Below are 16,154 nucleotides of genomic sequence, written 5' to 3' on the forward strand. Positions count from 1 at the left end.
AAAGAAGAACTCAAACAATAACAAAAGAAATACTAATTCTGTCATCCGGTAGTGACATCTTCATAAGTGTCTGACCAAATAAGAAAGGCTGGAATGGATATATGCAAAGGGAAAAGGTTGACCAAACTCATCTATAAAACTCACTATCCCTGTTTGATGTTAGCATTTGAGCTGAATGATAATTCCTTCTCCAATGTTGTACAGGCTTGTGGTTTTGGTTTTGGTTTTATTTTTGTTGTTGTTTTTAAGTTTTTGAGTTTTTTCCTCTCCCTTTTATTTCGTACTTCTAGCTAAGTTTTAATGATTTGGATTTGTACTCGCATTTTGTGATTTGGATTTGAATTTTGCAATGATTTTGTCGACACAAACACATCTCAAAAGAAAGTCCATTTGACTTTGCCATCTAAGGTCTGTACCAGCACTGGGAATTCTGAGGTATGGTAAGAACCAGTTCTGCTTTTAAACAGAGTTTGGCCAAAAGAGTGCTGACTTCCCACAAGCCAGCTGATGTGGACCAAGCTGAAGGACATCCCGTTGGATGCTTGATTAGCACTTCCTGACTTCTCCCCGGGCATTTAAATTGTTCACTGAAAGTGACGATTAGGCCCAAATATCAGGGAATCTTCATATCCTGTGTCACTGGGTCTAATCAAACGAAAGTTTATGTTAAAAGTGGAGGGAAAGGAGTCTTATAGAGCCTAAAGACTCATTTTCTATTTTTTAAATTTAGTTTCTATCATCCTGAAAACTCTTATACAAGTGGAGTACCATGTGATATTTCTAAATGTGGAATATGTTGTCTAATATTTAAATCAGAGTAAGCATATCTATCTCTTCAAACATCTCTATTTAGTGGTGGTAAGCATATCAATAGTTTTCTTCTAGATGCTTTGAAACATATAGTACAGTTCAGTATCACTAATTGTAGTCAATGTATTATGCAATAATATACCAGGACTTTTTCCTCTGCGTAACTAAACTTACTATCTTGTCACTAACCTTTTCCCAGCTCTCTTTCTCCTCTTTTCTCCAGTCTCTGGTAGTAACCACCTTTATATGTTCAACTTCTATGAAATCAGCCATCTTTCCTAGAGTCCACATATGACTGAGCTCATGTGATGCTTTTATTTTCTGTTCTTGATGTATTTGTCATCCTGATATTTTAAAGCCTCAAGCTATAGTACATGTTGATACTCCGGGGTTGTTGGGTTTTTATTAATTGTTTTCTGCAATAGCTCGAATCTCAGTTTGTCATAATGAGACACTTTATATTAATCAATGAATTGGTAAAACACATAAATATGTACATGATTATATATATACCTATATATTTACACATAATACATTAGATGACAGGTTTTATACCAGTTTTTTATACAATTAAAGTATTTATTTTTGCTCGTTTAGATTTTTTTGTACATTTTTATTGTAAAAATACTGTACAGAGGGGTTACCGTTACATGAGCAAGGTAATGAGTACATTTCCTATCGACCATTGTTGCCTCCTCCTTTGTTTTTCCCCTACCATCCCTTCCCTCCCACCTCCACAACTTACCGCCCCCACCCCCAGCCAAAGTTGTAAAGTTTGTTTTCAACATAGTGTCTTGTATATCTCATTGTTACAATGGGTTTTAATTGTTTAATTCCAGCCTTAAATTGTGGACATTTCCCAGTATATGGAAATAAGATTTCAGTTATTTTTACCTTTACAAGAAAACCTTAACGACTGAAAAACCTTAATGACTCCAAAGAGTCCACTGCAGATAGTTAATGAGAAAAATATAGCAAATATACCAAAGTTTCATAGGTTTTGCTTCTAGCTTCTCCTAGGATTTGGTCCCCAGGATTTAACATTCATCACATGACTCCACTTCTTGACCTTGAGCTATACAGCTCTGGCCTAGAAAATATAGGGAAAGCCTTTGCTGTCATGTATGAGATCTAACAGCTTAAGCAAATTGCTCTCATATCTTACATAAGGACTTACTTCATGACTTCTACGGCAATAATAACAATAGCACTTGTAGCAATATCTATCTGATGAGCTTGTTTTGAACGTTATAAGGATAAAAAACACATGCACAGTGGTTGATACAGCACCTGACAGTTATCATTGGTCAATCAAGATTCACTGAAAGAGGAAGGAGCAATGCTATTTATTGACCAGATGTTTGCTTAAGTATGACGCTTTCGCTCATTAACCTGGGGAATGGTATTTCCTTATGGTTTTGTATAGCCACCCTGTATCCCATTATTTTCTAAATATGAGGTTTATGTCTCAGTTTCTCCTAATACTTTTGAGAAGATATTTAACCTCATACTATGGGAAATCCTCTCCTGCGGTGGACTGAAATAAAGGAGCATGTTGTAGCAAGATAATTAAATCCAGAATAGTTTAATTATGAGAAAAGCCAATTCCTAATCAGTTGTCAACCAAATGATTAAATGCCAGTTTTCTTTCAGATGCTTTTGTTGGTATACACAATACCAAAAGCAAGGCAGAGTTTGAAGGCTAAACCACAATTAGTCCACAATACTATGTCTAACCAAATTTTCCCTCATGTTTGAGTTTTTTTTGTTTTGTTTTGTTTTGTTTTTGCCAGTCATGGGGCCTGAACTCTGGGTCTGGGCGCTGTCCCTCAGCTCTTCAGCTCAAGGCTAGCACTCTACCACTGGAGCCACAGCGCCACTTCGGCTTTTTTTGTTTATGTGGTGCTGAGGTATCGAACCCAGGGCCACATGCTTGCAAGGCATACACTCTACCACTGAGCTACCTTCCCAGCCCTTCCCTCATGTTTGAAGGAAGCAAAACTCTCCGCTATGTGAGGGCTTGGAAAATATTCTTGTCAGAACCCTTTGGAAAAAATTGAAAACCTCTGTCATCTAGAGAGAGGAAAGGGCCGTTGTATAGGGAATCAATAGTGCAAAAGCTGTAATTGGCCAAATAAGCCAGACACCAAGAGACAACTATTATATGTTTATCTCATATGTGGCAACTAAACAAATGAACAAATAAATGAATATGACCTGGAAGAAGAGAGATTTTTGGAGTCTGGGAAGGGAACTGGAGGATGGAATAAAAGGAAGAGGAAAGGAGAAAGGAGAGGGACATGATCAAAGCTTGATAGATGTGTGCATGGAAATGCCACAGAGAAACTTGTTGCTTTGTAAAGTTAATAGGTGCTAATAATAATAATAGTAGTAGAAAGGACAACATGGATGACAAACTTCTGCTTAGTATTGGGAATAGTGAGAATGTGGGTTAGGGAATCTGGAAAAGTGCTATTGTTCTAAAAAAAAAAAGTACGGTGCACATAGGTTGATCATCTCTGTGTTGATGATTTTAATTGCAATGTTTTTCTGTCAGAGACCTTGTGATTGATTCCTCCATTTTAGATTTCTCCCCCCTCTCTCCCTTCATCCCTCTTCTCCTTCCTTTCTTTTTCCCTTCCTTCCTTTTCTTTTTCCTTCCTTCTTTGCTTTCTTCCTTTCTTCTTTTTTTGTTTTCTTTCTTTTTTCTTGCATTTCTCTTTTGCTTATAGATCTCTGTTACCTGTCAACGTGATATAATCATGGACATATGGAATCAAATAAATATATTATTGAAAATTTTAAAAATGATAAGAGGGTGAGATTTGACATCAAGGTTCAGAGCCAGCCCAAATGACTCTGTTAGCTCTTGACTCCAATGAACCTGCAAAAAAACCTGGAAGTAGCTGGGCGCCGGTGGCTCATACCTGTAATCCTAGCTACTTAGGAGGCTGAGATCTGAAGATCATGGTTCAAAGCCAGCCTGGGCAGGAAAGTTTATGAGACTCGTCTCCAATAAACCACTCAGAAAACTGGAAGTGGTGCTGTGGCTCAAGTGGTAGAGCACTAGCCTTGAGCTGAAGAGCTGAGGGACAGTGCCCAAGCCCAGAGTTCAAGACACATGACCAACAAAAAAACAAACAAACCTGGAAGTGAAAGTGTGGCTCAAGTGGTAGAGCACCAACTGTGAGTGGAAAAAACTGAGTGAGTGAGGCCCTGAGTTCAAGTGCCAGAATTAGAACAAAGAGAAAGTAAGAAAGAAAAGAGCGCTATGTACATTAATAAAGCTCTGAGATAAATTATTTTAAATATTAAGAAGATCTTTGAAAATGAAAGCAAAAGCCAAAAATATACTTCAAGAGAAAATATATACTAATTTTTTCTGTGTTACTATATGTAACATTTTCTTTATTTAAGAAGGGAAGACTGGAGTAAATTCTCAAAGTTTAATCTATATTATTCCCCAAATGTTTTCATTTTCTTAGTTTGATGCTATGATTAAAATTAATGTTTATTTTCAAACATGGCATATAATATTTTTAATACTCTTAAGAAAAACCTATTTCCTCCATTTTTTACAGATAAGCCAACTGAGACTCAAAGAGATTGTTGGCTTCTCAATTATTCTGTAACTAAAGAAGTTAAACAGCCATTACTCAAACTCATGTCTATTTGGTCTGAATCATTATTCAATGCCAAATAAGACTATAACCCAGCAATCCCACTTCTGGGCATTTACCCGAACGATCACAAACAAGACCATACTAAAGCTACCAGCACAACTATGTTTATTGTAGCATTATTTACCATAGTTAAGATATGGAACCAACCCATATGCCCCTCAGTAGGTGAATGGATCAAGAAAATGTGGTATATATACACAATGGAATTCTATGCCTCCAACAGAAAGAATGACATTGCCCCATTTGTTAGGAAATGGAAAGGCTTGGAAAAAATTATATTAAATGAAGTAAACCAGGCCCAAAGAAACATCGGTCCCATGGTTTCCCTTTTTTGCAATAACTAGTATATGTTTGAGACAAGCAGAAACGGTCAGATAAGTTGATGTTAGGTGAAATGAACCCCAAGATAAGGACTCAAATTGTTTTTCTTTCTTGCTATTGTTTCTAATATATTTATAAAATATTTCTTTGTTGCTTTGTATGTCCCTCCCCCACAGTATAACCCCTGTTTTCACTGTATTTGATGTTGGTGTAATTTGTGGAGGGGAAGGGGAAAAAAAAACAAATTGTTTAAATAGGGATACAAGTGAACCCATTGCAATAATGAGATGTGTAAGATGTTACATTGAAAAATGAACTTTACAACTTCGGCAAGGGGCGGTAAGGGGAAACAAAGGAGGAGGCAACAATGTTTGATAAGAAATGTACTGATTACCTTACTCATGTAATTGTAACCCTCTGTACGGTATTTTCACAATAAAAAAAATTTATTAATAAAAAAAGACTTCCCTGCAGTGAGTGAAAGAAAAATTAAAAAAAAACAAAAATAATTAAAAAAATAATTTAAAGTTCCAAAACAATTCAACTTATACTGTGGACAAGGAATTGGAACAACTTTTTTAAGAAAAATGTATTTAAGGAAATAGCAGCTTCAACTTTAAAAGTCAGCTTAAAGCAGTAAATAACTTACAGAAATGACCACATATTAGAATTATCTTTTGGTTTTTAATGATACAGATTTTGATGTAAAACATTCAATTAGGGCTGGGAAGGTGGCTCAGTGGTAAAGTGCTTGCCTCACATGCATGAGGCCCTGGGTTCAATTCCTCAGCACCACATATGCAGAAAAAAGCCAGAAGTGGTGCTGTGGCTCAAGTGGTAGAGCACTAGCCTTGTGCTGAAGAGCTGAGAGACATCGCCCAGGCCCAGAGTTCAGCCCCCATGACCGACAAAAAAAAAAAGAGGTTCAGTTAGATAGAAGAAAGTTCAAAAGAGCTATTGTATATCACAATGCCTATAATTAATAACAATGTTCCACACTTGAAAAATGCTAAGAGCAGATTTTAAATGTTTTACTGTAGTTTTTAAGTATGCAAAATAATGCATATGATAATTGCCTGATTTAATTTCCTCACGATGTATCCATATATCAAAATGTCACACAAAGTGCACTGACAGAGTACTTGCCTAGCACGCACGAAGCCCTAAATTTAATCCCAGCCCTGAAAAACAAAATGAAAACACCACAGTGTAACTTATAAATACATGCAAGTATTACCCACTTTGGGGTAGGGGTAGGGGGCAGAGGCAGCGCCAGTACTGAGTCTTGAATTTGGGTCCTGAGCCCTGTCTCTTATCTTTTTTGCTCAAGGCAAAATTACTGAGCTTTTTGCTGGTTAACTGAGATAAGAGTCTTTCGGACTTTCTTGCCTGGCGGGCTTTGAACTACGATGATCCTCCTGAGTAGCTAGGAGGGAGCCCCCAGCACCTGGCTTCTACTTATTTAAAAACAAAACAAAATTTAAAAAAGGTTAAGCTCCTAAAGTTATGCTTTGTTGCCTCTAATTCAGCAATTTCACAAAGGGACCGGAAAAGATTATCTATAAAAAAGATAGATTCCAAGATAAATTTGGCAAATCATCAGATCTGAGAGCTTACTTTGAAGTGGAGACACCTTGTGAATGGTAAAGCATCCCAAATTCCAGTTCTCAGTCAGACACTAGCTAGAAAGCAAGTTACCTTGTCAGAGTGACATGGTCACTGGACCTTGTTACTTTTGTCTCTCAAATGGAATTAATCGTAGTAAATTTCTTATAGTATTGTATTAAAGATTAAAATAAATCAAGCATATTAACTAAACCAAACGTATTTGATTAAATAAATCAGACTGATTCTCAACATTGAATAACCATTGAGTACTTCTTTGGGACCACTAGGTATTTGACATGAATTCTTTAAAAATCGATTTATTCTTTTTAATTAACATGTAGTAATTATATTATTATATATAATGGAGTGATGTGGATAATGAATGGATAATTACTGTCTATTGACACACACTAATAGCTTAAGTAGATGCAATGAAAGTTTTCAGAAAATCTAATGAGCCTCTGGCAATAAGAAATCAACAAAAGAAAATAGCAAAAGAAAAGCATTTTCTTTAAGAAAGAATCATACAAGTTTACCTAAGGGCATGTAACATAGCTGAACATACAATTAAGCTATAATCTTTATTGTATGCAATTATTTTTTATCTTTGTATTATATATGTCTAACAATTATGTCTACCCAGAAATTAGTGAGCATGTAAAAAGCTATCAATATACATATATAAATTATATTAGCTATAAACATTTGCTTTAATAAAATAAGTTTACTTACTTGACATTTATACAAACTCATTATATAACTACAACATTTGTTTTTGCCAAAAGCAGTATTTCAATTTAATTATGATTATGGATTTTGTTTAAATTATTAAAAGTTTTATTTCTCATTTAATGATGCCAACCATTGCTTATGTTGCTAACTTCCCCAAACATATGTTCATTCTGCAAAATTATCATGAAAAATATCTTTTCATTTTCTAAAATCTCCTTGTGGATTAGATCAGGTTCTTAGAATGTAGAACTCGGAGCTTTTTTTCTTTTCTTTTACTGTTATTATAAAGGTAATGTACAGAGGGGTTCCAGTTACAGGTCAGGTAATGCGTACATGAACAGTGTGCCCTCTGCCCTCATTGTCTCCCATTCCTTTTCCTGCCCAGTCCCCTCCCCCCACAGGTTGAGTAGTTCATGTTCAACATAGTGACTAGTGAGTATCACTGCTGCATGCTTCACCCTGCATGTTTCTGTGCTTTTCCCCTTCCCATCCCCCAAACAGATAAACTTACATACAAGACAAAAGGTAAAAGTGACAAAGGATAAAAAACAAAAAACAAGAAGCAAAATAGCATAAAATCTTGTTTCCATTTCTTGGAGTTCATTTAGATAAACGTCATTTTATATAATCATTTGGCTATAGCGAGCGAATCTTTGTGAATCCTCTCCTAAGAATATCTTCTTTGATCTCACTATGTGAAGGTCTACAGTCCTGTATAATTGATCAGATCTATGAGCTTAAGTCACATAAAACATTATCGAAATTTTCTCCACAACTATGTAGTCATCTCTGAATGCTTTCTGTGAGAGCTCAATGAACACTCAGAGATTCTTCTCTTCATTTTGTTAACCGTTTGGGTATTATAGGGGTGGAACTGAGACCTTCAAAAGATATCTACCAGACTCTGAAACTGGGGTCTCATTTGGAGTAAAGATCTTGTAGATATAATTAAGGTAAGGATCAAGATGAAGTCATTCTGAAATAAGGAAGATCCTAAACCCAGTAACCAATGTCCTTGTAAGAGACAAAAAAGGGAAGATGCATTTAGACACAGGGAAGAGGCTCTTTGAAGATGGAAGCAGAGGCTGGAGTTCCACTGCCTCAAGCCTAGAAGACAAAGAAAGACTTGGTCCTTGAGCTTGTGTAGAAACAGTGAGCTTGACAGTGTTTTTATTTCAGATTTCTGACCTCCAAAACTGAAGGAAAGAAGAGATTTCTGTTGACAATATTTGTGATAATTTGGTGCAGTGACCCTAGAAAACGGGGTGTGTGTGTGTGTGTGTGTGTGTGTGTGTGTGTGTTTGACACTAATGATGGGCTTTAATTCATTTAAATGTTGGTTTGGTTTGTAGCTACCCTATGTTTATAGATATAAGCTCTTCTTTATATAGGTTAAAGATGATCTGTCTGACACTAAAAACAACAAAACCAACCTTACTGTCCTTACCTGTTATTTATTTATGCATAAAGTTACTCTTGGGCTTTATTTTACCTACTGTAGATGTGGCTGGTGGTTATTCTTACTCCATGCTTGATGCAATCAGAAGAGCAGTGATGGTTTCCAATATCCTTTTAATTAATAAGGTAAATGAGAAAGGCCTCACAGTCAAAGAAGTCTTCAGACTAGCCACTCTTGGAGGAAGCCAAGGTAATGACTTTATTTCCCTCTTACAAAATGTACAGTCATGCTGATCTGTGTCCCTGGAAACTGTGTAAAAGATACATTGTAATAGAGTCAGGGGAATCTCATGTGTATGACTATCATGTCTCTTATGACACCCTCAAATTTTATCCAGAAAAGCCTGTGCTCCATTATGTGGTCAAAGAATCATTTTTTCAGTGAATTGACTGTCGATCCCTGATTATACATGATTGTCATAGTCATACGTGATACATGATTAGCATCTCCTCAATGGATATTTACATTAGTCACATGCAGATGAATTCTTTAAAAATGTATCCATTCGTCCATTGTATCAGATAAGTGCTCTCTCTCAGCCTGTGTGATAATCTTAATAGTGCAAAAGATAATTATGCCTACTGAGCTCTTATTATGTGAAAAGGTACCAGGTAATGCACTATGTTCAAGTCCTTACTGGAGCCTCAAAACCGATTATTTATTTCACAGAGAAGCTAAATGAGGTCTACACATCAATTAAGATACAATGTGCCAAGATTTTAATCAAGAAAATCTAATGCTAAGATGAATACTCCTACCTAACACCCCTTCCACTGTGTTAACCTATGCAAGTCTCAGGGTAGCCTCTGTGTTTGGTTTATGAATATATGGATAATAATCGCCAAAGCCTCTTTAAAGGGAGAAGGATGTAAAATTATAATTAGTTGGTATGCAAATATTGCTCATCAGCTTTCCTTAATTCTCAAGCTTAGCTGCATTTTTATGTGAAAAATGGAAACTATAACCATACTGCCTTAAGTTCTATTGAACATATAGTGCCTTTTATGACAGTGAAATTACCATAAAATCAAAAGTAGCTCATGAGAAATCAAAATATGTAGACATGGATAAATGTAGAATTGTAAGGTAGAAATAGAGAGTGGTCCAAACCAGTACTGTTGAAGAGCAAATTTAAGTGTTCGGGGTTACCACTAACACCATCAAAGGAAGTAATGGTTATAGTCTTTGCATTTCCCAAGGCCTTGTGGTTTTGTTTTCTAAAATTTCAAGTTTCAAAAAAAAAATTCTCAGTTTCAAGTCACCTATTCTTTCTAACAAGACGCCCTCACCCCACTCCACTATTGTATTTGCACATCTGAGTTTGGTTTGAGTTGTTCTACCATCTGTTTTCATGGTGCAAACAAGATGAATTTAAATAATGCTCTTTTTATTCCAGGCTGTCTGTGATTTGCTCCATCAGGATCCTGTTACTGATCAAGCTCCAATGAGATAACAAGCAAATCATTTCCACCTTACTGTGTAGCTTAGAAATCTATATGTCTGGGTTTACACTCATGGAATTTCTGCTCCTTGGCTGGTGTCTCTACCATAGCCTGTGTGAAATTAAATGAATAGATCCCTATTTAAAGTGTGACATTTTCCCAGTTCAGCCACAACTGTTACGCTCACTCTCTCAAAATCAAGATGCGTACACATCACCCTTAAAAAGCCCGTATTAGTACAGCAAAACAGCATTTCCTAAAATGCATTTGAGTTGATCACCATCCCAGCTGAGTCCAATAGCAAGAATCAGAATTTACATTAATTTCTAAATTCACTGAAAGGGTTACACCATTTTCTGTAAGTTTGTTCTCAATTATTTCTATATACATTATTAAGCTTGTCTCGACCCTGGCAAAATGTACCTGGTTATCTGACCAGTTAACAATCTTAGATTGATTGTAGTCATTAAAAACTCATGCTGTCAAAGGCAAAAAAAATGGTAGAGCCTCCTTGGTGAAGGAGGAGGAAAATTCCAGTGTTTTTTCTATCACATGCAGCAATTTCCCACCCCTGGCAATTAGTACAAGTCACTTAACTGCTTTTAACATTTCTAATTATTTTCCCACCCTCTCTTGCTGTGAGGATTCTTTATTTTTTTTAAAGTCTTTTCCCTTTTCTGAGAATAAAAGAGTTGCCCTGTAAATAATCTTTTAAGCACAAGTAAGGATTCTAAGTGCTCTGAGAATTGTCAAGTCTTCTGAATACCTGTGCAGAGAAATACAATGTGTCACATAACAAGTAGCAGAGAAAAAAACAAACCTATTTGATGTTTTCACATTGGACAATATCCTGACAAGGATACAATGCACCAAACACATGTAAAAATTGAAATAAATAATGCTACACTTGAGCTAACTCCTTGAAGCCTGCTTCCTTTGTAACCACAGTATCCTTGCTCAAATGAGAGGCTTTGAGGCTTCATTGACCAGGAAACCAACTACCCTAGTGTTCTGAAGCTAAAGCATAAATATGAGAGATGCTTTTCCCAGGCACCCAGTAAATTACATAACATGAATTATAGCTGTGAGGTGAACAAAGTCTATAGACATTGCCCTGTTTTAGGAAAAACCATTATTATCAGGCAAAATCAAACCAAACCAAACAAGCTAAAACCCTTTCAGTCGTGAGGAAGAGTAATCCACTACTAATATCATGAGGACTCTTGAGTTATGAGTATCTGCTCACATTGAAACGAGAGTTTTCTATTCAAAGCCTTTATACTAAGGAGTTCATGCCTTCATTGACACATAAGCAAAAAGATGATTTTTATTTATGTATTTGAAGTTCGTTCCGCTGCCATAAAAATAAATCTTGTCAGCTATTTCATGTAACAAAAAGAAGACAAAGGCAAGGAGTTGGAGTATTGGGGAGAGGAAGAGGAGGGACAAAGAAGATGGGCATTCCATTAAGCATGTTTCTTAGAGTGATAAATGAAAAGCAGATCAGCTGGCTCTGAAGTGCATTAATAGAGCTGAAAGAAAGACATCATCAGAATTATGATCGTGGTGAGGAAGGCAACTATTTTTATTCTCAGATTTCGCTTTCCTGTGCCCTCTCTGCTTTCTACAAGTGGAGGTCTTGTGGCATGTTGGAATGAGAGAACACTTTTCTGCCTCGCTATTAAGATACTAACGTTTTCCTCGTTCTGTGTTGGCAGATGCTGTCCTTGCAAGCCAGGATATCCGCCTGGTTGGACAGCTTGCAATACTGACTCTGAATTCATCTTTCCCCTTCTGCAGCGTTGGGGCTGGATAGTGAGATTGGAAACTTTGAAGTGGGCAAGGAATTTGATGCTCTTCTGATCAACCCCAAGGCATCTGACTCTCCTATTGACCTCTTTTATGGGGAGTTTGTAGGTGATATTTCCGAGGTAAGTCAAAGAAGCCATGAATAGCTTCCCTGAAACTGAATGAGTTCAATGGAATGCATCAGAGTCTGAAATAGATTTGGTCCTTATCATTCCATGACAGCAATATGAAGAATACTTATATTAATAGCATCTATTTTTAGTGCATTTTGTGTATTTGAATGTATCTGTCTAAGCAGTCACAATATAGCTAGCCCCTGTTGAACACTTGAGATATGTGCTAAATGGATGTAGCTTACACACTTTCTTATGTGATTTTGTTTAATTATAAGAACAACTCCAAGGGCCGGGCACCAATGGTTCACGCCTGTAATCCTAGCTACTCAGGAGGCTGAGATCTGAGGATCAAGGTTCAAAGCCAGCCCGGGCAGGAAAGACCATGAGACTCTTATCTCCAATAAACCACTCAGAAAACCGGAAGTGGTGCTCTGACTCAAGTGGTAGAGCGCTCGCCTTGAGCTGAAGAGCTGAGGGACAGGGCCCAGGCCCAGAGTTCAAGCCCCATGACCAACAACAACAAAAAAAAGAACAACCCCAAGAGAGATTAAAAACTATTAATAACATTGTGTTCACCCTACAGATAGTGAGGCTTAGTGAAGGTAAGTAATTTATTTCAAGACTCATAGCTAATATATTAGTAGGCTGAATTTAGTTTCAAACCCTGAATTTTCTAACTGCCAGAGGCTAGGCACTTGATCTTACACTATTAAGAAAGTTAATTTTGTTTCTTGTATTATAAAATCTTTTCTGAGTCAGAAGGGTGGTGTGTGACTGAATTCCCAGTACTAGAGGAAGGGGCATCATGAGTTTCAAGCCAGTCTGTCATATGTAAAGACTGTCTCCAAGAACCAAACGTGGAGGATATATGTATACATATATACCTATCTACACACAGAGTTGTGAATAAAATGAACCAATACATTAATAATGATTATACACTAATAATGATTAAGATATTTTAAAGAATTAATGTATAAATTAATATGCTTATGAAAGTAAATGTGCTACTTTTAAGTGAAAAATGCTAGATTCTTGAAGTTATTGTATGGTAGTGAAAATAAGTTTTCCTCTACCACCTGAGGTTCAAGGCTGAGGAAAAAATTACATATATTTATTTATTGTAATGTTCACTGTCCCTGAGCTTTTGCTCAAGACTACCACTTGAGCCACAGTGCCACTTTTGGCTTTTTCTGTTTATGTGGTACTGAGGAATCGAACCCACTAGAATGCTAGACAAGCACTCTGCCACTAAGCCACATTCCCAGCCCTAATCCTTTTCTTGTAAACCTTATTAGTATGAACTTTTTATACTAGGGAATAATGCCATTCTTATAGTCCTTCTTTTACTTATGTGAAATACTGGAAGAACTTTATTAGATTGATTTCTTTACATAGTTCTGTCCCTCTGAAGAGTTCAAGGTTGTATACCAAGAATTTTTTAGTTTGAGGTAAACATTTGTTAATAGCTAGTAGGTTATCTTTGGTTGTTGTTGTTTGTTTTTGTTTTCTTTTGAAGACACTATTTATTTTTTACTTAACAGAAGTAGAAGTTTTTGCCATTGAAAAATAAATTTATTCCTGGACTTTGCCAACCCCTATTCCCTGTGAATTTCTTTTCTAAATATACTAATCATTATTTTTTACTACCTTTACTTTCCATTGTAGGCCATTATCCAGAAGTTTCTCTATCTCGGTAGGTAAACAGACACCTCTGTGTTAAATAAAATCGTTGTCTTTTTCTTGGGCATAGTTTTCTGTATGTCTATAGGGTATTAAGCTTTATGGTTGTTGATCTGCTTTGATTCATTATTTTAGCAGTTCTCAAATTCAGGCCTGCTTATGGCACGCTATTCAAAGGTAATCTTTGAAAAATGCACATGACCCTTAAAGCATATACTCATAAATCTCAAGCTGAGATATGAAGGGCAGAAGAGAAGAGAACTACCCCCTTCTTCTTATTCTGTACCCCACCTTCGCCCTGCCCTGTAAGTACGCCGTGGATAGCAAAGGCATTTCCAACACCTGCCTTCAATTCTGCCCCTTCCGGAGAGAAACAGTAGGCAATGGAGAAGATTCCTCCCTCCTTTCAGTTAGTGAGTTCAGGGCTTGAGTGACGGTGAGATGGAGAGATGATCTTCTATGCTGAATAGGATTCTGGAAAGGAAAATTTAACAAAACTCCTTTTCCAACTGGGCTAAAAATGTAAGCCAACCTCTTTCATTGAAAGGACAGGCACAGAAGGTCAGTGGATTTCCCCCATAGGTAAAGAATTCAGACCCTGATCTTCAAGTGGGCTATTGATCATATCATCCTGATCTGATTGCAAACCACTTGAGAGAGAGAGAGAGAGAGAGAGAGAGAGAGAGAGAGAGAGAGAGAGAGAGAGAGACTAGCTCTTTTCTTGGGTTTCCTCTCTTGGAAGTATTTTGTTTTGAATCCTAATCAGTGACAATTAAAGTAATGATTGACCACACACACACACACACACACACACACACACATAGCACTTTATAAATGATTCTTTGGGTTTTCTTTCAGGAGATGATCGAAATATTGAAGAGGTTTATGTGGGCGGAAAGCAAGTGGTTCCATTTTCCAGCTCGGTGTAAGATGCTGGAGCATCTACCAGTTTCTCCTGGGATAAAATGAGTCTTCATCTCCCATGTTCCAGGCTCGGTTAGAAAGTCGCAGCAGTACCTTGTTCTTGGATGACTCTTTCTATGTTTACAGTATTTGCTTGGTAAATTGTTAGAAGGAAATGCACTGATTCTCCTCTCTGACTGGGAGCTTTCATAGTCTTATGAAAATGTCTCCCTTTTGAGCTGTTCAGCTTGACTTTCAGTTCAAAGAAAAGATATTGCTAATGGTGTGTTTATTGTAATCTCAAAATAAATCTTTTCCATAGAGGGAGATGGTAAAAGGAAAAGATATTCCTATATGATTAGATACGTTGAGCCATTAAGTGTAAAACTTAGGGAACTGAACATGAATCAGAGAGTATATTTTTCATGAGCAATGAGGAGTTAGACTGTGAACAAACCTTGGAAAATCATTTCAGATTGCTTGAAAATTATATACAGAGCATACTTATTTCAAAGAGAATTTACTGGTTTTAAAAATGCGTTTCTAGATTGACTATGTGTTTTTGGAAATCTGCACCTAATGCAATTTGCATTTCAGAGACGTGTTCTTGTTAAGCTGGGTCATCTTTTGGGGTGGATCTCAGAAACAGAATGCCACCTGTTTTTTTTTTTTAAAAAAAAATATATATATATATAGTTCTGTGCTTCAAAGTGTTTGATGAAAGTTGAGTATAAAAGGTTCAAAGTTTCTTAGGGATATTATTCATAAAACTATATGTTATAAATAGTTGTATCTTGGTGTACTTTAAAAGTGTCTTAATATGAAAGTGTGTGATGTTATAACTGCTTCCATCTTATTAGAAGAGAAACAAATTCTATTCTCTGTTGCTATGTAGATTTGTCTTCATTAACCACAAGTACTGGGCACCCAGGACTGGTCCAAACAGGACAGATTCCTTTGCAATGGTCTATTCTAACCAGAATAACACCTTAGTTGCTGGAAATGTTGTGCTAATGTATCAACCTGATACATTAACATTACGTTAATGAATCAACTTTAAGATGTAGGACAAATCTTCTTAAATGTATTTAAAACTCTTTAGAATCTATATACACAAAGCACTCTATTTTTCAATTTTATTTAACTGTCTTTTCGATTTTTATTATTTTCTCCATAAATTAGAACTTCAGGATAATAAAGATTGTGTAGTCCCTTACTATTTACATTAACAGAACTTACACATTAACTGTAGCAGACATTTGGAAACATTAAGCAAATTAAAGGGGATTTTAGGCATCCTAATTAACTACTATAGTGTTCTTTTTTTGTAACTGAGAAGGATGAATTAATGATAAATCCTTAGAAAGTATTGATGTGATTCTCATCTGAATCTTATAATTTTCTGATTCTTTTTCAAATACTAGAAACAAAAAAGGAGGGAGAATAGATTTTCGTAATATGTCATAGCATTCCTACATTTTAGGTATAACTCTTTAACTTTACCATGTAATGGAAAACTTTACTACTAATTCCATATTTACAGAACTAAGAACATTATTTTTCTCTCTTCTGGAATATAAGTGTTATT

At 36.2% G+C, this 16,154-nt stretch overlaps 1 protein-coding gene across 1 annotated transcript in view; it reads left to right on the top strand.

Annotated features, from left to right (window-relative positions):
- Positions 1–14,592, top strand: part of Gda (guanine deaminase) — a 75,266-nt gene extending 60,674 nt beyond the window's left edge. The window contains exons 11-14 of the mRNA XM_042699391.1: positions 8,656–8,802; positions 11,856–11,986; positions 13,649–13,676; positions 14,522–14,592. Of these exons, the coding sequence (XP_042555325.1) occupies positions 8,656–8,802; positions 11,856–11,986; positions 13,649–13,676; positions 14,522–14,592 (377 nt within the window). The remainder of the gene's footprint in view (positions 1–8,655; positions 8,803–11,855; positions 11,987–13,648; positions 13,677–14,521) is intronic.
- The last annotated feature ends 1,562 nt before the right edge of the window (positions 14,593–16,154 follow it).

Source organism: Dipodomys spectabilis, unplaced genomic scaffold, assembly GCF_019054845.1.
Source record: "Dipodomys spectabilis isolate Male_0828 unplaced genomic scaffold, ASM1905484v1 ptg000241l, whole genome shotgun sequence".
NCBI classification, from domain to species: domain Eukaryota; kingdom Metazoa; phylum Chordata; class Mammalia; order Rodentia; family Heteromyidae; genus Dipodomys; species Dipodomys spectabilis.